This window comes from Saccopteryx bilineata, chromosome 4, assembly GCF_036850765.1.
Source record: "Saccopteryx bilineata isolate mSacBil1 chromosome 4, mSacBil1_pri_phased_curated, whole genome shotgun sequence".
In the NCBI taxonomy this organism is placed as follows: Eukaryota; Metazoa; Chordata; class Mammalia; order Chiroptera; family Emballonuridae; genus Saccopteryx; species Saccopteryx bilineata.
This window is the reverse complement of record NC_089493.1, coordinates 223955850-223981640: the sequence shown is the minus strand read 5'-3', so window position 1 is coordinate 223981640 and position 25791 is coordinate 223955850. Positions and strand designations below refer to the sequence as shown.

The 25791-nt window shown below is 37.6% G+C and overlaps 1 protein-coding gene and 1 non-coding gene across 2 annotated transcripts in view; one reads left to right on the top strand and one right to left on the bottom strand.

Annotated features, from left to right (window-relative positions):
- The window catches only part of ELL2 (elongation factor for RNA polymerase II 2), a 91888-nt gene that overhangs the window by 15794 nt on the left and 50303 nt on the right, over positions 1 to 25791 (top strand). The window contains exon 2 of the mRNA XM_066273864.1: positions 5710 to 5757. Within this exon, the coding sequence (XP_066129961.1) occupies positions 5710 to 5757 (48 nt within the window). The remainder of the gene's footprint in view (positions 1 to 5709; positions 5758 to 25791) is intronic.
- On the bottom strand, positions 2372 to 2480 carry LOC136337031 (U6 spliceosomal RNA). Its single transcript, XR_010731750.1, has one exon. It is a non-coding gene; the product is annotated as a U6 spliceosomal RNA (small nuclear RNA).

The following is a 25791-nucleotide window of genomic DNA, read 5'->3' as shown; positions in this document are numbered from 1 at the left end:
ATATTCCTTTTTATACATGGTCATTACAGAAAAAACAAAAACGTATTGTTATTTTTTAATCAAAAACTGAACTTTGTAAATTGTAATAATTTTATGAAATTCATTTTATTTGGAAACAAAATGCCAAAAGAACTGAATGAGTATTTAAGGGTTTTTAAGCATCAACACTATGAGGTAACCTGCTATAGAGGCAAGAAAAAGAACGGGTTCTGTATTTGGCATTCAGATGGCTGAAATTGAGGTCCAGTTCTGTTCATCATTAGCATGAGGGTCCTGAGCAACACACTTTAGCTGCTGGAGGCTCATTTACCTCTCCCTCTGAAATGGGGAAAATGATGTTTTCTTACCACCCAGGGCTGGTTTGGGGTAGCTCACTTAGACAATAGGTATAAAAACGCTCTGTGCATTACAAAATTATGTAAACAAAAATTACCATTTTTGTTGAGGAATCAAGCAATACAAATAGAATTAAGCAAGCACATCAGGAGATTAGGTTCTAAATTCAGGTGATGAGGCAAAAACTGGATAAAGTCAGAATTACACTTGAAAGCTTCTAAACTGATATAAAGCATAGTTGTGCTGTTTTGTCTATACAACCCTGAATAATAATCTGTAAAGTATATAATGTGTGTATGTACTGTGTACTGCATATATAAAGAGAACATGACCAAGTAATATTTTTAGCTGAGCATAATATAGATAAATACTTGTATAAAGTTAAATGTGTATTAGACTCCTCTTTATCATAACAACTAGGAGTAAGACAACCTATGAAAAAATACACCCCCAATGTACTAGAATCATGACACAGGTATCTGCAAAAACAACAGTTAACGGGAGTTAACTCAGTGGTGTCAGCAGTGTTTTGTTGGGCCTGAAAGAGATTTAACTTTTAAAAATTTGAATCCTTTCTGGGTTGGGCATTTATTCTCCAGGTATTCACTACTCCTTGTTGCTTTACACCAGAGGTCTCAAACTCGCAGCCCGTGGGCTGCATGCGGCCCGCCCACCAATTTTGTGCGGCCAGCAGACTGGCCTGCACATTAATCCACGAAGTTTGATTAGTCTGCGGGCCGCACAAAATTGGTGGGTGGGCCGCATGGCAACGAGTTTGAGATCCCTGCTTTACACCCTGTCTCTCACATTTACCTGCCTTGGAATCATTAAAAACATTGAGCCTTGCATTCCTGATAGATCCAAAGGAAGGCCTAGCTGAAGAAATTAAATTTGAATGTTAAGTGAGTGATTAGCACAGATTGGCAAAATGTGTTTGGGAAGGTATGCCAGGTTGAAGAAACAGGAAGGGAGATAGAAATAGAGAAGAAAATGTTTACGAAACACACACAAAAAAGTTTAACATGGCTGAGCCACAGTTTGGAGAAAATGGAAGATGAAATTGGTTGGTCCTGTAGATGGCCTGTTTTCTATGTGGAGGAGTTTGCTTTGCTTTGATGGAATGCACTCACTGCAAGTTGTGTAACATGCTGAGAGGGGCGCCTGAGAGAGCTTCTGCTAGCTATTTGAATGATGAACAGCACTTGCAAGGACTTCAAGTAAGGGAGAAAAAGCCTTTATCAAGGTGCTTGGTGATAGAGGCCTGAAATAGGCAGAGGTTTTCAAAGTACAGACTAAGAGCATAATATGAGAAATTTGGGCACTGACTGGCCAGAAATGATGATTGGGAGCCCTGAAGCCACATCTGCCTCATTTTTCTTTGGTGCCTGGTATTCAAGGTTTCGGCACATTTTATAGTTCTTCCTTGGGAATGTCTGCTTTGTCCACCAACTCCTGTTTGCTCCAGATGAAGTCACATACTAATTTAGGGCCTTACCACCACAGTATTTCCTGGAGCTGATCACGGATTCTTTCCGTCCATCTCCTTCATTCTTTCACAGGACTGAAAGAGCTACTTTCCCTGAAACACTCTTTTCAGCAACTCACTTTCTTATTCCAAAAATTAAAAGAGCCTTCAATTGTTTATCATGTCAAAGGCCCTGCCTGCAGGAGTAATGGAGGGGATTAGGGTAGAATTATTTCTCAAGGTGATAAACCTTTTGAAATCCCAGAGGCCTGAAATTTAAACTATTGTCCTGTTTATTCTGTAGTGGATAGATGCTAAAACTGAAGACAAATTTTGAGCCCAAGGAAAGATTACACAGGAATTTTCAGGTCCAGTTCTTATCCTTTGTGTAGTGTTTCAAGTATGAAAGAACTATGTACACATGGAGAGACACTTGCCCTCTGCCTTCATCATACCCATTCCTGTCTCCTTGCCTTTTTATTCAGACAGGACACTTCCTCTCCCTAGAGTCTGTCTTTTCTAAATTGCTATCCAAGATCTACCTTTTCCACAAGACCTAACCTGTACTCTTCCCCTTTTTTATCTTTCCTACTAATTTGTGTGTCACCCTTGCACAGCAGCCATGCTAATCTTTTCTATATTATTTAAATATTAGTATATGTGTTGCTGAAGTGAGCACTCTTCTCTCCTTTTTGAGATTTCTTACTACACCTCCTTGTAGTACCTAGCCTAGTGTTTAATCATTCTGTAATGTTCCTCAACTAAAATGTGAACTTTCTGCCATGAATAGGCCCCCATACTCTTGAATCTCCTGTGGCAGATGTGTGTGGAGCACAAGGTAGTAGAAGAAAAGCAGCATGATAAAATAGGATTGAGTCCTGGGCTCTGACCCTAGCTTAGTTAGTAATGAGACATATTGCCTGTAGGGAATAGGCATTAACTATATTATCTATGGGTTTAGGATTCTGTGATGCTAGTGGCCTGCGATTGACTAATAGAATATGGTGAGGGTGGGGAAAGAGAGGGCTATAAATCAAATTTAAGGTTATGAGCCCAGAGAATCAAAAGGATAAAATACCCTTGATAAAAAAATAGGAAAGAGGTGCCAGTTTAGGGGTCAGGTCGGGTGGGTTAGTGTTTGCCAGTTTTGCTGTCACTGAGAGTTTCTAATGTATAATGTTTTAGGTAGTGATAAATAGCAAGTTGTGGAGAGATGCAAGTTGAGAAATGGAAAAGAGATGCAGAGTCATCATGAAACAGACAAGACCAGGAAACAGACCAGGTGAGCCTCCAGAAGAGAGTGGATCTAGAAAGAGGAAAGGGAAAGGTACTATCTTTTGAAATGAAAGGTGTGACCTAAAAGCTAGGAGGGCTGGTGTCTCTAAGTGTAAGGAAGCAGTGATATCCAGTGGACAATTGAGCAATTTGAAAATTGAGAGAAGTTAGCATTTGTTTGACCAGGAAGAATAGATAAACTTAATAGAGAATTTCAAATTCCAGTGGGAAGAATAGATAATAGAGAATTTCAAATTCCAGTGGTGAGCTGAAGAGATAGCTTCTGAGTTTCAAGGAGTAAGTAAGGGAGGAAAATGTAACCAGCCTCAGAGATGTTCAATATTTGTGATTTGAAGGGACAGCCAGGAGTCAGGGCTGATGGCAATATTATGAAAACTGGAGCCTGGACCTGTGTTACCCAAATTGTAGGTCTACCTTAGTTCTACAGGAAGGGGGCTCCCTGCGCTTCTGCAGGCAGCCTGCCATTGCTTCAGGAAGTTTAACTATGGAAGGTGGGTTTAGGTAGGGTTTTCTCTCTCTAAGGAAATTCCAGTATTACTCTATATTTTATATTTTCATAAAAGATCATGAATTAGAATGAATCACTACTAAAAATTATTATAAAATTTCAACCATTACCCTTTTATCTTCTCTTTTTTAAAAATCCACTCTCGCACACCAAGAAATGAATTTGTTACAAGTAATACTTTAAGCCTGCTGATAAGTCTAAAGTTAAATGATCATTTTAGGGTAGTAAAGCAATGATAACAGTATTTATAACTTTTTTCCAAGATGTTTATCTATTTATATAAATAATAATAGAATGGTAAATGCTGCCATGTGATATTATATTCAAATGACCTATCTTTTCAGAAATACTCATCCTTTCATCCTTTCTCTGTAATTTATTGCAGGGGTCCCCAAACTTTTTACACAGGGGCCAGTTCACTGTCCCTCAGACCATTGGAGGGCCAGACTATAAAAAAAACTATGAACAAATCCCCATGCACACTGCACATATCTTATTTTAAAGTAAAAAAACAAAACAGGAACAAATACAATATTTAAAATAAAGAACAAGTAAACTTAAATCACAACTGACCAGTATTTCAATGGGAACTATGCTCCTCTCACTGACGACCAATGAAGGAGGTGCTCCTTCCGGAAGTGCTGCGGAGGCTGGATAAATGGCCTCAGGGGGCCGCATCCAGCCTGCGGGCAGTAGTTTGGGGACCCCTGGTTTATTGTAATCCCAATTAGTAAACTTTGAAATCTGCAGAGAAGGTTTGGAAAGTAACTTAAAGTAGTAGGTAATGTGCAGTGGCTGAAGGGAAGAGCATGGTGCCTGCCTCTGTATTTTTATTGGAGATAGAGATGACCAGCAACCACTGTATGTAAGGGTGTAACGAGTAGTTTACAAGTTGATGTGTTATTCTCTCTCTCTCTCTGTTTTTTTTTATATAGACAGAGTCAGAGAAAGGAACAGACACAGACAGGAAGGGAGAGAGATGAGAAGCATCAGTTCTTCATTGCAGCATCTTAGTTGTTCATTGATTGCTTCTCATATGTGTTTTGACCGGGAGGCTACAGCAGAGCAAGTGACCCCTTGCTTAAGCCAGCAATCTTGGGATTCAAGCCAGCGACCTTTGGGCTCAAGCCAGCAACCATGGGGTCATGTCTATGAACCCATGCTCAAGACAGTGATCCCAAGTTTAAGCCAACAATCCCATGCTCAAGCCAGATGTGCCTGTGCTCAAGCCGAATGAGCCTGCACTCAAGCTGGCAACCTTGGGGTTTTGAACCTGGGTCCCCCACGTCCCAGTCTCTGACACTCTATCAACTGCGCCACCGCCTGGTCAGGCTAATGTATTATTCTTAAATGTTACCCAAATCTGATTTTTCTGTGAATTTCTGTTAGCAATTTGGAAAAGCATTCCCAAAGAAAAACCTACTTGTGACTTTAGATACAGGAAATCATGTTGGACACTATGGTAGATATTTACAATTATAGGTTTTCTAAAAATATTAAAACTATGAGAGCTCATAATAAAACAAAATTTTATTCTAGAAATTGTACTATTCTAGTGAGAATCTTGTGAGAAAATTGGTAACCTGTTTGACCCTTAACTAAAAACTAATCTCTAGTCAAATGTGAGTAAGTGGAAACCATAGTTCAATCTCAAATATATACTTTAATTTTGTATTTCTTTAATTTTCAAGTATTTCTTTAATTTTATTTTTAGTATCCTATGAGAGTTTTGCGAATTTCCCCCAATTATCTCTTCCCTCTCCTTACCCATTTTAAAATCATCTGAAGAAACTAAGCAACAGTATGTTTTTTCATTGTAAAGTTGAATCTTATTTATGTCAAATTGTCGGTCATTTTCAAAAACCCGATTAACTACACTGCCAAAAGATACCTTTCGTTGTGTGATTCAGAGAAATGTCAGTAGAGCAGTACTGTTCATGAAGTCATCTTAATATAATGACATGTAAACTTAAGTATATAATGAAAAGGTGTATTTGTAGGCTGTAGTGCTGACCAAATGCACAGATTTAAAGTTTAAACATTTAATTCTGTGTCACAGTAATCAAGTTTGACCTGTTTGTTTTTCATGTTTTTTTTTAAACAGAATTTAATTCCTTTTCGACCTTCAATTCAGTTTCAAGGTCCCCAAGGGGTGAGTACTCATTGATTTAACAAGAACATCACATACTACTATATTTAACTCTTAAAATTTGTTTTCACCTGTGCCTCTTAATGTAATGTTTCCCATATTTTGTGAACTTTGTGACTAAATATGAAATTTCTGACATCTTTAAGACACTTGAATTATCTTTTCTTGATTTATTTAAAAAATAATAAACTTTATAAAAATTTATTAAAAAATAATATACTTAGTGACAGTAGTTTTTTCCAAATCATGGGTAATTGTTTTTTTGGGTTTTTTTGTTTGTTTGTTTTATTTTGTTTTTTGCGAGAGAGGCAGAGAGAGAGATCGGGACAAACAGACAGGAAGGGAGAGAGATGAGAAGTATCAATTCTTCTTTGCAGCACCTTAGTTGTTCATTGATTGCTTCTCCTATGTGCCTTGACCCTGGGGTCTCCAGCCAAGCCATTGACCCCTTCTCAAGCCAGCAACCTTGGGCTTCAAACCAGTGACCATGTGATTATGTCTGTGATCCCACACTCAAGCCAGTAACCCCACATTCAAGCTGGTGAGCTCACGCTCAAGCTGGATGAGCCGCGTTCAAGCGAGGGAACTTGGGGTTTCTAACCTGGGTCCTCTGCATCCCAGGTCAATGCTCTATCCACCGCACCACTAGCTGGTCAGGCGGTAATAGCTTTTTTTAGCCATTTTATTGAATTGTAACATACATCAAAGTATTATGAGAATGTTTTGTTTACCATAATTTCAGGAAAGTTCTGATTATATTTTTGTTGTTTTTATTAATAGCTATACTATTTAATTTCTTTGATTGTACATACTAGGAAATGAAATGTATAAAATGGAGTTTTCCATTACACAATAAACAAAGGGTTTTGTCTATTTTATTGCTGCATTTAAAAACATAATAAATGATAACTCCTAGAAAAATGCACTTGTGAATTGTGTTTATAGTACATGATAAACTTTACAGTAGTGTCAATATTATTTAATTATTACTGTTAGTATTATTAATAAATAGACTCAGTCATTCCTTCACCTAAATTAATCTGCATTTTTGAATTTGTTTCTGTATACTGGCTGTAGTATGGAGAGTTGGAATAACTAAATAGATTTTAGAGTGATAGAGAAAAGGGAGTTGGGGTACTTCTGGTTATTATCAATTTACATACTGGTGATTTTTTTATGTCACAAAATGCAAAAATTCAATGTAAATAAATAACCTTTCTAAACTTTATAACTTGAAAACATTTAAGGAGTCAAGAGATTAATTATATCATTCAACACCAACTAGAATTCCTTTAAATCTTGTGTAATGAAGGTGTTTGTGTCTGGTGAGGAGCTTTTTTACATGATTGCTTTACAAGGAAGTTTTTTTTTTTTCTTTCTCAGTTACTGGGTGTTCATGAATGGTATCCTAATTGAAACAAGGGTCTCCTGAATTTTGTTTTATAGCTTTTGAAGTAGTCTTTAGCTCATGCTGATACTATTTTTTGAGGTGTTAGTTTTGGTTGTTTACTTAAGGCTTCTTGTATTTTCGGTAAAATTTTGATGGCATTAACCCTTTGAGTAGTACAAACGTTCATGTACGTCCTCGTGCCTCCTGACCATCCAGAGTACAATTGTACAGAAATTTTTATTTTAAAAATGTGTAAGGCAACATTTAAAAAAAGCAAATGTGGGCCCTGGCCGGTTGGCTCAGTGGTAGAGCGTCAACCTGGTGTGCAGGAGTCCCGGGTTGATTCCCAGCCAGGGCTCACAGAAGAAGCGCCCATCTGCTTCTCCACCCCCCCCCCCCCTCCTTCCTCTCTGTCTCTCTCTTCCCCTCCCGCAGCCAAGGCTCCATTGGAGCAAAGTTGGCCCGGGCACTGAGGATGGCTCTGTGGCCTCTGCCTCAGGCGCTAGAATGGCTCTGGTTGCAACAGAGTGACACCCCAGATGGGCAGAGCATCGCCCCCTGGTGGGCATGCTGGGTGGATCCTGGTCAGGTGCATGCGGGAGTCTGTCTGACTGCCTCCCCATTTCCAACTCCAGAAAAATACAAAAAATACAAAAACAAAAACAAATGTATGTTCTTCTTCTGTCCATAAATTGCTTATCAAACAAACATGATTTTAAGTTAATAAAATTGTAACTGGAATTAATTTCATTTTTTGAAAAAAAATACTCCCGGGGGTCAGTGAGCATGAAAAAAACTTACTACTCAAAGGGTTAATAATACCTGTAGGAATGTTCTAGAGCTGGGATCAGGAACCTGTGGCTCATGAGCCAGATGTGGTTCTTTTGATGGCTGCATCTGGCTGGCAGACAAATCTTTAATAAAAAATAATAATAATGTTAAAAATATAGAACATTCTCATGTATTACAATCCATTCATTTCCTACCGCTCATGTTCATGGTTGCGGGTGCCTGGAGCCAATCACAGCTGTCCTCCGGGACAACACCAAATTTTTATTGGATAATGTGTAATGTACATAGGTCGTTGTATGGCTCTCATGGAATTACATTTTAAAATATGTGGCGTTCATGGCTCTCTTAGCCAAAAAGGTTCCCAACCCCTGTTCTAGAGGCGTCCCGAGTCCATGCACCCTGGAGGGCTCCATGGATTCAGTCAAAGGACATGTTGACATAAGAAACTTCCAAACCTGTAAACATTGTTATGAGTTTATTTGAGCCAAACTGATGACAATTACCTGGAAGGAAAATTTCAACAGATTGAGAAAATGGTCTGGAAAATGGCAGTTTTACACATGAATCAAAGGGGAAGACAAAAAGGTGGTTACATGAAATTCATTAGTGATAGACTAGGGAGGTGGGAGAAAGCAAAGCGGGGAAATCTCTGGGATTGGATAAAAAGTAAAAGGAATAGACACTTCTTTTACATAGGTAAGTATAGGATAGTTAACAACCCAATAACAATAACAGTGATCTCCTTCTATGGTGGGATTGTGTCCTGAGGGGTCTGGAAAAGGAAATTACCCTGACATTCCAAAGGTGTGCTTTTGTTGATGCAAAAAGACAATAGACAGGCTCAGTTAAGGGAAAGATTGACCTTTATCAAGAAAGGTACAGGCCTAGGACATGACTGCCTGCCATGAGTTGCTTTTAGCTAGAAAATTTTTATTTCAGACCATCCTATGTGGTTACTTAGGTCTCAGCGTTTAAAAGGCCCACCATGCTGGCCTCCCCTGAGCTTGTCAGGTTTACTATGTGGCCCTTTTTCGGTCCACAGTTACCAGGGAGAGAGGGCCTAGAAGAGGAGCCTACGCTTTCAACTGATTTTCCCTTACTAGCAGATGTCACTTTGTTTGGAGTCTGCTTCTTCCCTTAATTTTCTCTCTCTCTCTCTCATCTCTCTCTCTCTCTCTCATCTCTCTCTCTGTTGAGATGTAGAGGCCAGGGCAATGCAAGTGAAAAACATTTTCTTAGGGCCACCAGGTTAGACTGAGTGATGAGGAACCAGCATGCACAGATTTTCAAACTCTTGATTCATGCAGGCATATGCAGCTTTTATCAGTCTTAAGGAATATGGTTTTCTCTGGCATACCAGTTGCCCCAGGTCGCAGGTACTGTTGCAAAGCAGGCAGCGTATATTTGAAACCTTGAACATACTTTTCTGAATCTCCTTACCTCTCCCAAGCTTTTCTGTCTCGTGTATTCCAGCTCTTTTCCTACTTCATCCTAGCCTGAGTATAATTCACTGATAAAAGTAATTTGGATATAATGACTGGTTTAAGTCTTAATGGGTATTTGAATTTTAACAGATAAGCTGTTTACTGAAATGAATGGTTATTGGATTTGGTAGAGTAGAAGGCGGAGGAGGAGTGGGTGGAAAGGAAGGTGCAGACTAACAACTGGGATTTGTGGCCCTACCTTGCTTACTCTGAGTTCTGTCTCCTTGACCCCTCCACCCCCACTTCTGTCCCCTTTTTATTATTCTAACTGGGAACAAAATGTATGGACTCAGCATTGTTTCAGAGCCTGCAGCTGCATTCCACCTCCCCCACCCCTCCTCTTTGCCCAGCTCTCACCAGCCCTTTGGGACTTGTAAAAACAAAGAATCATTACAAGGGAGAGAGTGGGTTGGCACAGCCCACGGGAAATACACAGGGCCACAAATGTGAGGGTCTTCTGCGCAGTGCTCCTCTGTTTTTCTAAAGCATGATAATTTAACATTGCCTGTGCTCATTGCTTTAGAAACTCTTAAGAAGTATACTTACAGTTTTCCTATGTGGAAAATGTTTAGGAATTTAAAATGGAAGATTAAAATTTAGATTTCCCACAAAAGATACTTATTACTAACAAGAAGTTTTAGTTGTCTTTTAATACAGTGTTTCAGAAACTTTGAAAGCTTTCCTAGAAAGGATTTGGAAAATTGAACAAATTTACAGTTTCTATATCAAATGTGACTGAAAATATGCAACTATCATGATAATGTCATATGTAGGCATATTTGAAGCATAACTGAAGGATTGTTAAAATAATATTTTAAGAGTGAACATTGGTGTTAAAATTATATCCTGTTTCCCTGATGCCAAGGTCTGCATGGTTATGCTGTTTTGGTCGCTTATTACTATTGTAATTATAGGCTATTTCCCCCTCAGTAATGTCTTTAGAAGGTCAGAATTTGGGTCTTGGCAGGTTAGCTTTTAAGCATATTTACTTTTATGCCTCAACATGCTCTCTTAGGTTGAAATTTTCTTCTAAATAAATGCTTACTGGAACATTAAAGTATGGTAGTATGCTGTTAAAGAGTAAAAATTCTGAGAAGCATTGATTGCCTCGATTTTTATCATTACAATTGAGCAGCAGCTTTTATATCATAAAAAATGTAAATTGCATCTTTTGTAACTCATCTCACCCCCTTTTTTTAGAGGAAGAAGGTGCTCAGAAAATTGAATGGTCATTGAAGCCATTTTATGAATTTAGGAAGAAGAGGAAATACCTGTAAGAGCAGTTGATTGTGATTTCTAAACTCATGAATATCAGGAGCTACATAAATCAGCCAAAAATACCTTGTTGATTTCTCTGAAGAGTATGGGTCAACTAATTATCCTCATAGCTCAAATGCATACCTATGATGCTCTTTAACTCAAGGTTTACTAGGATTATACATTTCTACAGAACTATTTTAATTTAACAAGAGCATCTGGTGAGATTTGCATGGGCTACGGTACTAAAGGTGTTCAAGTTAACAACATTCAGAGGGGTGCATTGGTGTAATGCTCCCGGTTTCCAAAAGCGCCATCTTTATTGTCAGGTAAGCTTTAAACAAATCAGAGTAGTTCTGTCGCTTATATTTCAACTGAAATATACTGAAAATGTGGCAGATGAAATTTTTTCCAAAGAGTGTATCCCAGTGCAGTTTTAAAAACTAAACCCTATATTCTTATGTTTGTTGAAAGTTTCTTTTTGGAGGCGAAGCTGTTACCATACTCTAGGTCTCCACATGGCCAGGGGAAAATTCACCCCTCTACTGCATAGCTTTAAAAGGAGAGGTACTGGAAGCAAGTTAGCTCAGTATTTTAAGGTAATGGCAGTTGTAACTAATGAAGTTATCTACTAACAGTATTATATTTTACAATAAACTATAATCAATGGATGTGCTAATAATGTTATGCTTCTGCTTGTTTCTTACTTATTGTGAATTCTTTTAGCCCTTACCAGTGCCATGTGCTTAGTATGCAAATACAGGGATGGTTGAGACATGGACACTCAGTCTGACAAACAAACATAAAAACTAATGCTCAGAAAAGAGTTAATAAAGTAGAGCTTATCCAGAACCCTCCACTAAGAACTTCTTTAGAAACAGGGAACTGTTAGGAACAGGGCTTATGTGCATATTTCTGATTGCTATGAGTCGGCGTTTTAAACAGAGGTTTTAGTAAATCCAAAATATTATATCCTGGCAGTAGGTATGTAAAATTTCAGAAAGCTTATTAAAATCCATGTACACAGACATACACAAAAAGGTAGATCTGTGGTATGTTTATAATTCAGATAAAATCTAAATTGGCAAGGTTTTTTTGTAGAAAATAGGGGCCACATCTGCTGGTGTGTGGCAGCCTTGCAAAGTGGACCTCCCTGCAGCTCCGGACTCAGTCAGGGATTGATTGCCCCAGGGCAATGAGAAATAGTGTTAACGTCACAGTAAAGGAGATTCCAGACCCGGTGTTATTAACTTAGTATTTGTTATGAGGACTTTGCTCCAAAATTCTTTCTAATTTAATTGCTTACTTCAGACTTAGCTTTCTTCCTGAGGCTTTAGAAAATAGAAATTAGTTTTGCATATATAATTTAGAATTTTTTTTAAGAAAAGGACTGAAAAATAGAAAATATTTTCTCTAAGTACTATGTAGTGTCTCCTAAAAAATACTTAGTCACACACACTTTTCCTAGAATAAACAAGGAATAGCCAGTAAAACAAGTTTTAAATGCATGTCTTCCTAAAAGGCACAGTGACTTAAGATTTAATTGCATTTAACTGCTAACTTTAAAGACTTGATTGAATAGTGCTTTAAAACTCTTGCAGTGGAGTCATTAACTCTAAAGAACAGAGGTTGGATTTTTCTTCTCTTTCTTTTTTTTTTTTTCTTTTAACTTCCAAACTTAGCAACACATTTTGAATTTTTCTTAAATTGTTTATTTTCTTTTGGTAGGCTAGGGAGAAGATTAGGTCTGAAAAACTAAATTATACAGTATATGAAATTAGTAGGCAATTTAATTTCAGCCCCCCTGCAAATGCTTTCTGCAGACTGCCCTTCTCTAACCTACTTGATACCTGGGAAGCAAAGATAACTTTCTGTTTGAAACAGCAGTAGGGATAAAAATAAATCCCCAGCGCTGCCATTGGTTCTTAGATGATATGCCTGCACTCGGACTGCTCTCCCTGCTGTTTTGGTTTGGCAAGCCCACTGGTTTTGCTAACAGTTGTGTTTAGTCAGTCTGCTCAAAGGTTGCTGACTTACAACTACCTTTATACACCCTGCTCTGAGTGTAATTAATACTAGAAGGATGTAAAATTATATCCTTTTGTAATGGTAGTTTGATTTTAATTTTTTTAATATTATGGTGGCTGACGTGTAAATAACATTTTAATATTTATGTTGACTCATAATGCTTTAACCACATGTTAATTTATAAAGTATTAATATAATAGTAAACTACCTAATTTGAAAGAGTTTACTTTGATATATATCAATGATTATTTTATATATTATAATTTAATGTAAAATATATAACATGTATATTATACACATATATGTAAAAGCTCATGTGGCAGGAGAATGGGCTGACATGCTGGAAACCTACATTATCTCAAACAATAATTAAATTATAATTTGAAGCTATTGTAAATTGACTAACTTCTCTAGTTCATTTTGCCACACTACTCTGCCTTTCTTTTCTTTCTGAGTAAGAACTAGCTACAAGGTTTCTCAGTAAGGAGAACAGACTAAATTCACCATCTATGTCTTCACACCTCAGCCAGGCACCAATGACATAAAGGGGACCCAGTCTACCCCTGCCCTGACAGAGTACAGAATGGTGGAGGTTGGGAGGCTGACTCTGTGTGTCTGTGGTACCTGGGGAAACTATTTCAAAGTACTTGTTGACCACAGCCTCACACAGGCTCCAGTGTAGGCTACCAGGAGATCAAGCCTCCCAAAACATGATCAGGAACAGGCATTGAAGATGAAACCATCCTGCTCTGCCTGCCCTTCACCAAACTGTGGTCACTTTGGAAAGCAGCACCTGCAACTATTATTGAAATCTGCAGCTGCCACTAGTACCATAAATTGCATTCTTAGCAGTGAGCTAAGCTTACTATCTTCATTCAGTAAGCATTTATGAATACTCTGTGTGTACCAGGCACCATGGTAAGCAATGTATAGACAGAGGTAAATAGGACCTTGAAATACCAGTTCTTGTTTCTAACTGGCATCTGTTTGCCAATAAAATCTGCCACTGATGGCTTTGCTTTTTTTGTTTCCCATTTAAAACTGAAACTTGTCAAGTTGAGTTATTTATGTTACAGACATTGTCATTTTAGTAGCACTAATTTAAACTTAGATAATCTTTTTTATCATTCTTAACACCTGTGATTCTTATAGCTAAATTTGAACCATGAGCACTATTTAAATATCTTTTGTCTTCTTACTATGTATAAGGCATACAAGATGAGCTTATAAGAAATTTCTTAAAAAGAAATAAAAATTTAAAGCAGGAAAAACAATTTAGCAGAATATGTTCCTGCCCAAGATCTTATTTTAGATAATATTTACCACCACACAAATGCTATATGCTGTTCATTTCAAGGTGTGTTTTATTTATTTATTTATTTTTTGGGGGGGTATTTTTCTGAAGCTGGAAACGGGGAGAGACAGTCAGACAGACTCCCGCATGCGCCCGACCGGGATCCACCCTGCACGCCCACCAGGGGGCGATGCTCTGCCCCTCCGGGGCGTCGCTCTGCCGCGACCAGAGCCATTCTAGCGCCTGGGGCAGAGGCCAAGGAGCCATCCCCAGCGCCCAGGCCATCCTTGCTCCAGTGGAGCCTTGGCTGCGGGAGGGGAAGAGAGAGACAGAGAGGAAGGAAGGGGGGGTGGAGAAGCAAATGGGTGCTTCTCCTATGTGCCCTGGCCGGGAATTGAACCCGCCCCCGTCCCGTCCCCCCCCTCTCCGCACACCAGGCCGACGCTTTACCGCTGAGCCAACTGGCCAGGGCCAAGGTGTGTTTTATTTTTAACATTGAATGTCTTTAGAATTGGAATACATCTCTATCAGTGGCATCTTAGTATTGTGTCATAGTTTGTCAGCATTTTATATTGTGTAGTGGTACATAAAATCATGAATAGTTTTACAGTTGCTGGCATCTGAGAGTCAACAAACTATAGCAGTGCATTAGAAGTAGAGAGCTCTTATGTTTTACAATAAGATTTTATCTAAATAGAATCTCTTCAAAAGTTTTATTTCCTGAATCCCCTCTTAATTAGCCTACTTCTTCTTAGCTCAGTATGTTAATATGGAGAATTTAAAGGGATACACATACACACACACACTTATTTTAGGGAAGGTACATGTTTATAACCATTCTTGAATTGTGATTTAAAGTGGAAGGAACAAGAATGTAGAACTAAAATGTTCTCAAATTTGTTTTTAGGATAAAAACCTTAACTTACAAAGGTAACTTGTTTTGAAAGTAAGTTTAGAATAAAAAGGTTCCTGACTTAAAGATTTAAAAAGTCCACAGTCTTGCTTTGAGGCTAATGAATTGGTCCTTATTAGGCTAAGAATCTTCAAATCTTTTAAATTAGTCTTATGATTAGTACTATATTTAGCATAAATGCACAATTATCTATTCTGTTATTTTGTATGTAAATTCCAATTACTTGTCAATAATCACAGCTAAAATTTATAAAGTATTACATGCTAAGAATCATTTACTAAGCACTTTACATATATTATTCTGATTTAATCCTCATGAGAATGCTGTATAAAACAGATACTCCTATTTTGCTGATGTGTAAACTATGGCTCTCAAGTTGAATTACTTGTTACAGCTCACATAAATTAGAGTAAGGGAACCTGCACTCAAATCTAGGCACCTGATTATAGAGCCTGTTCTTATCACTGTACTGATCCACCTGCCTATAGTAAATGTTTACTGAGCACTTTATTCACTATTACATTCACATAAACATTTGTTGAGTACCTCAATAACAAGGGGAAGAGGGGAGGTCAGGAAGGTCTTAGAGAAGAAGTAATGATTGAGCTAAGGTTAGAAATGCTACCAGGAATTGGCAGATCAAAGGAGGAAAATGCTTCTAGCAAAGCAGTAAGCAGGTACAGCAAATATTCCCACCTTCTTAAGGAATTAGAATTTCACCTTAGAGATGAGTGCTTCTCATCTATCAAATCTCCCTGGTGGTCTATGATGAAATCTGGAAATCTAGACTTCAAAATTTTTCCACTAGGTTTTCTTATGATAGCTAGGTGCACTATGATAAGAATATCATGTGTATAGATACAGTACATGTACATTCTTTTCTCAGGAGAAGGTTCATAACTTTCATCATTTTCTGAAAGGGGACCTCTGACCTCTCCAATAGGAGGAAACTACTTTCAGTAGATGCCTTCAAACACATTAAGAATTCATGATAAGAAAAAACATTTTACATTGTGAAATTTTACACATACAGGTGTACACTTTCACATAACTAAAACAAGAGGTTAACACACAAAATATATCCCTCATCAATGTATTTATATTTTCTATTTTATTTCATTTTTAAAAAAGCCTGGTCACAGCCCACTAAACTAATGTCATGACCTTCCAATGGATCAGAAGGTATGGTTTAAAAAACACTGCAGGATATTATCATTTATTTAAAAATTTTAGAAAAAAAATAATGAAATTAAAATTAAAATGTTAGTCAGGGAGTCATGTAGTCTGCTTTGCAATTAACATGTTTATCCAGAGGAAGGAAAGGGAGGAGTCAAGTGTGGCTCCATATATATGACAAGCATTTGGTTGGATGGTGAGGCCATTATTCAAGATCTGAAATAGATGAAAGAACAGATTGAGGCAGGAGACATGGGGTGTGTTTGGTTTCGGACATGCTGTACAGGTGTTCAGATAATACACCACACCTCATTCTATCAAGATGGAGCTGTCCAGAAGGCATGGGGATTTGGAACAAAAGGGTTTTCAAAAGGCAAATCCAAAGGACATTTAATATGATTTAATTATACTTGGAAGTCTAGCAGTGAGAAGAGAGTACAGAAAGAATTCTGGTATAAAACTATATTTAAGATTTTGGGTTTTTTCCAACTATCAAGAATACTGGTTTATTTGTGAACACTTTTGAGTGTTGGTACTTTTAATTACTGATTTTAGGGAATTTATAGCTCCTTTTGCCATAGGTTTTTACACTAATTAAGAACAATGGCAGGCTAGCTCGGCCGGGTGGCTCAGTGGATAAATAATCATGCAGAGGTCGTCTGTTTGATTCCCTGTCAGGGCATGTATGAGAAGCAGTCAGTAAATACACAACTAGATGGAACAGCTAAGTGGAACAACAAGTTGATGCTTCTCTCTCTCTCTCTCTTTCTCTCCCTCCCTCTCTCTCGCTCTCTCAAATCAATTGAAAATTTTTTTAAAAAGCCATGGCAGTATAATAGAGATAAACTGTGGCTAGTGGAAAGCACATAATAGTGAAGGACAGTGAGTTAGAGCTTTGTACAACATGGCAGTAAAACTCTAAGTGGGCATAATACTATATATAGTATGTATTTTTATAAAGTTTAATAACAGGCAAGATCAAAGGATATGTTATATAGGTATATACACATATGATAAAATTAATTTAAAAAAATGAATGAGAATCAAAAAAGAAAAATTGTTACCTTTGATAGAGAATGGCAGGCAGAAGGATAGAAGAGGAGCAGATGTGTAGAAATATTTTGCTGTTTTGTTTCTTAAGCTGGGCAGTGAGTTCACAGATGCTCATTATGTCGTCAAGCTTTATAACTATCAAGCTATATTTGTTTTGTAGAAACAAATATTACATAAATTAAAGTTTGTTTTTATTATGATAAACTTTAAGTATAATTTGTCATCTTCATGGGTTAAATGAGAAAAACCAGGTAGATGCCAAAAAGGCATTGAATAAAAATTCAGTATTAAATCTGGATTAAAACTTCAGGTAAGTAGATAATAGAAAAGTTCTTCCTTAACATGATGAAAAATATCTTTGTCAAACTAATAGCCACTTACCATACCTTGTGATAAAACAATAGAAATATCCTTATTAATGTTAGCAATAAAATATACATGCCGACCCTGGCTGGTTGGCTCAGTGGTAGAACGTCGGCCTGGCGTGCAGGAGTCTCGGGTTCGATTCCTGGCCAGGGCACACAGGAGATGTGCCCATCTGCTTCTCCACCCCTCCCCCTCTCCTTCCTCTCTGTCTCTCTCTTCCCCTCCCGCAGCCAAGGCTCCACTGGAGCAAAGTGCCAGGGCGCTGAGGTTGGCTCTGTGGCCTCTGCCTCAGGCGCTGGAATGGCTCTGATTGCTGCAGAGTGAAGCCCCAGATGGGCAGAGCATCGCCCCCTGGTGGGCATGCCAGGTGGATCCCGGTCGGGCGCATGTGGTAGTCTGTCTGACTGCCTCCCCGTTTCCAGGTTCGGAAAAATAAAAAAAAATACACATGCCCACTATCACATCTATAGTTTAACGTTGTTCTGAGAATTCTCAGTAATGTCACCGAAAGGAAATGAAATAAAATCAATGGATAATAGATAAGGGGAAGCAAATTTGTCATTATCTGTAGAAAATCCAAGTAGACAAGGTTAAAAACTATAAAAAGCATGTAAGATTTTTTTTTAGTAAGATGATCAGTTCAGAGATAACTGTTTAAAAATCACTGGCAGCCTAATAGTGGGAGAGTAGAATGAAGAGAAGTCTCTTTTAAAATGTGAGAAATATCAGAATATTATAAATAGACAGGAACGATTATTACTAAAAATATATATTAATTCCACATTAAAGAGAGATATGGTATTTATCTTTCTCTGTCTGGCTTATTTCACTCAGCATAATGCCTTTGAAGTCCATTAATGAAGTGTTTGTATACGCGCGCGCGCGCGCACACACACACACACACACACACACACCACAATTCCTTTATTCATTCACTGAGGGACCTTAGGTTGTTTCCATATCTTGGCTATTGTAGAAAAATGCTGCAGTGAACATAGGGGTGTTTTCTTTTGGATAAATGCCCAGAAGTGGAAATGCTGGATCATATGATAGCTCTTTTAAATTTTTAGAAACCTCTATTCTGTTTTCCATAGTTGCTGTACCAATTTATTTTCTCACCAACAGTGCACAAGGGTTTCCTTTTCTTCACATCCTTGTCAAAGTTTGTTATTTTTCATCTTTTTGATGACAGCCATTTCACAGTTGCGAACTGATATCTCATTGTGGTTTTGATTTTAAATTCCCTGATGATCAAGTATCTTTTAATGCACCTGTTGGCTTTCTGTATGTCTTTGGGAAAATGTTGGTTTGGATTCTGTGGCCATTTTTTAATTGATTGTTTGGGGGGTTTTGTTTGTTTGTTTGCTATTGAGTTGTATGAATTCTTTGACCTCTTTATATATATTGGATATTAGCCACTTATCAAGTGCATGATTTGCAAGTATTCTCCCACATTCAGTAGGTTGCCTTTCAATTTTGATGACGGTTTTCTTTCTGTGCAGAAGCTTTTTAGTTTAATGTAGTCCCAGTTGCTTTTGTTGCTTTTGCTTTTGGTATCAGATTAAACAAATTACCAAGACCTATGTCAAGGAGCCTACCACCTGTGTTTTCTTCTAGGAGTTACATTGTATTAGTTCTTTTTTTTTTATTTTTTATTTTTTTTTTTTTTGGTGACAGGCAGAGAATGAGACAGACAGACAGGAAAGGAGAGAGATGAGACACATCAATTCTTCATTGTGGTTCCTTAGCCTCTTTAGTTGTTCATTGATTGCTTTCTCATATGTGCCTTGACCAAGGGGCTGCAGCAGAGCGAGTGACCCCTTGCTCAAGCCAGTGACCTTGGGCTCAAGCCAGCAACTTTGGGCTTTAAGCCAGTGACCATGGAGTCACATCTATGATCCCATGCTCAAGCCAGCAACCCTGCACTCAAGCTGGTGAGCCCGCACTCAAGCCAAATGAACCAGCACTCAAGCCAGCAACCTCCCAGTTTTGAACCAGGATCCTCTGTGTCCCAATCCAATGCTATATCCACTGTGCCACCACCTGGTTAGACTGTTTTAGTTCTTTTATTCAAGCCTTTAATCCATTGAGTTCATTTTTGTATGTGGTGTAAGACAGTAGTCCAGTTTCATTGTTTTACATGTGACCCTCCAATTTTTCTATCATTTATTAAAAAGACTATACTTTTACTTATTGTAGATTCTTAGCTCCTTTGTCTTAAATGAATTGGCCATATATGCATGGATTTGTTTCTGTTCTCTCTAGTCTATTCCACTGATCTATATGTCTGTTTTTATGCCAGTACCATGCTGTTTTAGTTCCTATAGCTTTGTAATATAGTTTGAAATCAGGGAGCATGATGCTACCAGCATTTTTTATTATTCAGATTGCTTTAGTTATTCAGTTTTGTTTTGTTTTTTTATATGTTTCATACAAATTTTAGTATTGTTTAATTTCTGTGAAAAATGCCATTGGATTTTGATAAGGATTACATTTAATCGGTATTGCTATTGCTTTAAGTAGTTTAGGTTAGGCATTTTGACAATATTCTTCCAATCCATGAATATAGATTATCAGGTTTACTTTGTATTCTTTAATTTCTTTATTTAATTTATTTTTCATTAATGTCTTTTTCATTCAAAAGACATAAAGTGGATGACTGAATTAAAAACAACACCTATCTATATTCTGTTTACAAGAGACTCACGTCAGATGTTATAACACAGAGATACTGAAAGTGAATGGATGGAAAAAGATATTCCATGTAAATGGGAACCAAAAGAAAGCTGTAGTAGCTGTACTTAGAAAAAAACAGACCTTAAAACAAAGACTGTGTTAAGAGACAAAGAAGGGCATTATGTATATGTAAAAACAAAGGACTAAATCCAACATGAAGATATATTTGTAAATATTTACCCAATATTGGAGCACATAAATATATAAAGGAAATATTAATATACATAAATGAGAAATAGACAATACAATAGTTGTAAGGGAACTTTATAATACCTTACTTATATCAATGGATAGATTATTCACACAGAAATCCAATTAAGAAAATCAGTCTTAAAGGACACATTAGACCAGGTGTACTTAACAGATATTTGCAGAACATTCCATCTCAGAGCAACAGAATACACATTCCTTTCAAGTGTATTTGGAACATTTTCCAAAAGCAATCACGTTAGGCCACAAATACACCTTAAGAAAATTGAAATTATGCTCAGCATTTTTTCCAACTACAATGGTATGAAACTAGAAATTAATTACATGACGAAAAATGGAAAATTCACTAATACACAGAGGTTAATAACATCCTACTGAACAACCAGTTGGTCAAAGAAGTCAAAAGAGAAATGAAAATACCTTAAGACTAATGTAAATATAATAAAATTTATGGAATGCTGCAGTTCTAAGGGGAAAGTTCATAGCAATAAATAACCTACCTCAAGAAACAACAAAAAACAATGTGCCTAATAAACCTAACTTTATATCTGAAGGAACTAAAACACAAGCCAACAAAGCTCAAAATTAGTGGAAGGAAATAACAAAGGAGAAATAAGTGAAATAGACCCTGGTCAGGTAGCTCACCAAGGCCTACACCAAGGTTGCAGGTTCGATTCCTGGTCAGGACACATAGAAAAATCAACCAACGAATGCGTAAATAAGTGGAACAATAAATCATATTTCTCTCCCCCTTCTCTCTATGTAAAATCAGTTAAAAAAAATAGAGTAAAATAACAATAAAAAAGATCAAGGAAACTAAGAGCTGATTATCTGAAATGATAAACAAAACTGACAAACCATTAGTAGACTCACCAAGAAAAAAAGAGAAGACTCAAAATAAATCAGAAAGACTTGTTACAGCCAACATCACAGAAATACAAAGGATCATAAGAGGCTACTATGAACAACTGTGTGATAAGAAATTGGACAAGTTAGAAGAAATGGATAAATTCCTAGAAACGTACTATCAAGATTGAATCAGTAATCAAGAACCTTTCAACAAAAGTCTACAGCCAGATGGCTTCACTGGTGAATTTACCAAACATCCAGAGAAGAATTGATACCAGTTCTTCTCATACTCTTCCAAAAAATACAAGAGACAAGAACTCCAAATTCATTTTATGAAGGCAACATTACCTTGATACTAAAACTAGACAGTCGTTCCATGATAAAAGAAAATTATAGGCCCTGGCCAGTTGTCTCAGTACTAGAGCATTGGCCTGGCATGTGGAAGTCCTGGGTTTGATTCCCAGTCAGGGAACACAGAAATGACCATCTGCTTCTCCACCTCTTCTCCTTCTCCCCCTCCCTCTCTCTTCCCCTCTCGCAGCCATGGATCAAATGGTTCAAGCAAGTTGGCCCTGGGCGCCGAGGATGGCTCCTTGGCTTAGCCTCAGGTGCTGAAATAGCTTGACTGCCAAGCAACAGAATAGCAGCCCCAGATAGCCAGAGCATTGCCCTGTAGCAGGGGTCCCCAAACTTTTTACACAGGAGGCCAGTTCACTGTCCCTCAGACCATTGGAGGGCCACCACATACAGTGCTTCTCTCACTGACCACCAATGAAAGAGGTGCCCCTTCCAGAAGTGCAGCGGGGGGCCAGATAAATGGCCTCAGGGGGCTGCATGCGGCCTTGGGCCGTAGTTTGGGGACGCCTGCTAGGGGGTTTACCAGGTGGATGGATCCCAGTCGGGGCACATACAGGAGTCTGTCTCTCTGCCTCCCCGCCTCCCCATCTCTCACTTAATAAAAAACTAAATGAAAAGAAAAATAAAATAAAATTATAGGCCAATTTCCCTGATGAACATAGATGCAAAAGTCTTCAACCAAAATATTAGCAAACTGAATTCAACGATACAGTAAAAGGAGCATACATCATGATCAAGTGGGATTTATTCCATGGATGTAAAATGGTTTTTAACATGTACAAATTAGTCAGTGTGATATTCCACATTAACAAAATGAAGCAAAAAAGTCATATAATCATCTCAATAGATGCACTAAAGGCATTTGACAAAATTCAACATCTTTTTATGATAAAAACTCAAAAAGGCATAGGGGGAACATTTCTCAACTTAAGGCCATATATGTATATGGCAATTCACAGCTAACACACTCAACAGTGAAAAGCTGAAACCCCTTCTCTAAGATCTGGAACAAGACAAGGATGCCCATGCTCGCTGCTTTTATTCCGCATAGTTTTGGAAGCCCTAACCAGAGCAATTAAGCAAGGAAAGGAAATAAAAGACATCTAAATTGGAAAGGAAGAATTAACGCTGCCACTTTTTGAAGATGACATGATATTATATGCAGAAAACCTTAATGATTTCAGGAAAAAAAAACTTGTTAGAACTAATAAATGAATTCAAATAAAGTTGCAGGATACACAATCAATATACAAAAATCTGTTGTGTTTCTGTACAGTAATACTAAACTATCAGAAAGAGAAATTAAACAACAATCCCATTTACAGTTGTATCAAAAAGAATAAAATATCTAAGAAATAAATTTAACCAAGAAGGTGAAAGACCTGTATACAAATTAAAAATAAGTAAATAAATGCACAAACACTAATATCAACCTACAAAAAAATATGAAATGCTGTATACAAAATGTCAGAGATGGTGATTTACTAATGATATATATTTATTTACTGTGGATATATCTATATTTAATGTATACATATTTCCTAATTGTTCTAATTACATAAAAGATATTTTTGAGTTGCCAAATTTAAATATATCAAGAATCCAAAAGAAAAGCTGATTATTCAAGTTTTAGAAAGCAGGTTGACAAGGAAAATGGAGAAGGCAGCTTGAGAAATTACTTATAACTGGACACCAGCTAAACATATTGCTGGTCACCTACTTGATAGAATTGCTTTGTCATCTATCAGTGAAGAAAGAAAATTCTCTCCCCATCTGTGATCTTTCTCCCAAATAGAAGGAAGGTACACACAGAAGGCTGGTGTTATCAGTGGCTTGGGAGAAGCCACTTTTCTTTTTTTAACAACTGACATTTTTGAGCAGGGATATTGTGAATTCCCCTGGGGATGGGTCAGGTCTAGATAGGTCAATGGGAATGAAAAGTAGTAGTTAGTTGAATTTTAAAAGATAAGATTCTTAGGGAGCTTAAGGTAATAAAACTCAGAATGCAGTAGAGAACTGATTAAGGAGAACTAAATTGGGCCCGCAGTATTAGTGGATTGATACTTAAGCAGCCATATAAAAAAATTTTGAGATACTTAAAAAGCGTAGTGTTTAATCACTCAGTTATGTTAAGGATATCTTATTTTAGGTTGAGAATATAAGGCATAACGATATTGCTAAATATATTAATATTCTACTAAGAAATTCTTTTTAATGACTAATATGAATGCCTTTTAGTTTTCTCAATCTAGTTGTGTTGGTAATTCATTAAAGTCAGTCTTCACAGACTAGGAAGGAGGGAAGGTTCTTTGAGGGTGTTTCATTGCCAGTAAACAGTAAAGATGATGCTGACATATTTCCACAGCTTTTTGGAGAGTTTTCTATTTGACTATAAAGAAAAACCTTGTACTAGGAATGTTTGGTGTTTTGTTTTTTAAAGAAGATAGTGTTCTATTCCTTCCTCAGAGAACTCAAGAGAATTATGAGTCAGGATTAATTTTGGATAGTCTTACACAGTATTTCACAATTTTTGGGTTTGTAAAAAATATATAGTTTTTTCAAAGACATATTAGGTGATTAAGTCACAGTCCTCATAGAAAGAATAAATAACTCACATTATTTCTGTTTTATTTATATTTAAGTCTAAATGATATTTTATTTTATTTATTTATTTATTTTGTATTTTTCTGAAGCTGGAAACGGGGAGAGACAGTCAGACAGACTCCCACATGCGCCCGACTGGGATCCACCTGGCACGCCCGCTAGGGGGAGATGCTCTGCCCCTCCGGGGCGTCGCTCTGTTGCGACCAGAGCCACTCTAGTGCCTGGGGCAGAGGCCAAGGAGCCATCCCCAGCGCCCAGGCCATCTTTGCTCCAGTAGTGCCTTGGCTGCGGGAGGGGAAGAGAGAGACAGAGAGGAAGAAGAGGGAGAGGGGTGGAGAAGCAGATGAGCGCTTCTCCTATGTGCCCTGGCCGGGAATCGAACCCGGGACTTCTGCACGCCAGGCTGACGCTCTACCACTGAGCCAACCGGCCAGGGCCGATATTTTATTTTTAAAAAATGACCAGATTCCCTCTGTTACATCCATCTAAGACTCACTCTTGACACTTGTCTCGGTCACATGATACATTTATTCATCTCACCCTAAAGGCCAGTCCGTGAAAATATTTTCTGACATTAAACCGGTCCGTGGCCCAAAAAAGGTTGGGGATCAATGTCATAGTGGGTACAGTACTTAAATTTGAATTTTCATTTTTTATTTTTCAAGTACTTTTATTAAAGCTGGAGGCAGTGAAACAAGGAAGGGTTTAGGATAAAAGAAGTAACAGAAAGCCTTGGTGGGGCTGCTTTGGCTCTCTAGAAATGTTATGGGAAAGAAATGAGCTTTGGCTAACTGGGAAGTCAGAAAAACCTGAGAGGGAGGGAGGCTCAGGAAGGTAGCCCAGAAGGAGTTGCCTCTGTCCATTGCTCCCCTGGTTGCAAGTCACTTGGGGACCCTCAGAGTTTAGGAGATGCAGCCTGTGGGGGAAGGAGAAAGGGGGAGGCAAAGGTGTGGTGTGCTGACAGGAGAGAGTGCGAGTCTCAAATTCTAATTATGTTTTAAACAATTTATTGTTTTTCTGATAGAAAAGCAAAGGAATGCACAGTTGAGAATTGTAAAAAGTACATACAGTACAAAAACAAAGGTAAACAATAAATGCTCCTAACAGTGAAAACCAGTTCGTGTTGGATTTTTCTACTCTTTTTTTCATATTCACACATACATTTTAAAAAATGACTTTCACAATGTATTTACTGCTTTTGTATATCCTGATTTTTCCATTTAACATATAACATGAGAATTTTTCTGTCATTAAATAGTAAAAGTTACTTTTAAATAGCAACCTAACATTTTCTTTTATAGATACACTAGCATTTCTTTAGCCATTACCTATTACTTATATAGTTTCTATATCAGTAATGGTATGATGAACATTCTTGTGTATAAATAAATCTTTATTTCCATTTCTAATTATTCTTCAGGCTAAATTCCTAGCTATGGCATTACCAGGTCAGAATGTATGAATGCTTTTAACCCTTTGAGGAGTGAGTTTTTTTTCTTGCTCACTGACCCTCGGGAGGGAGTTGTTT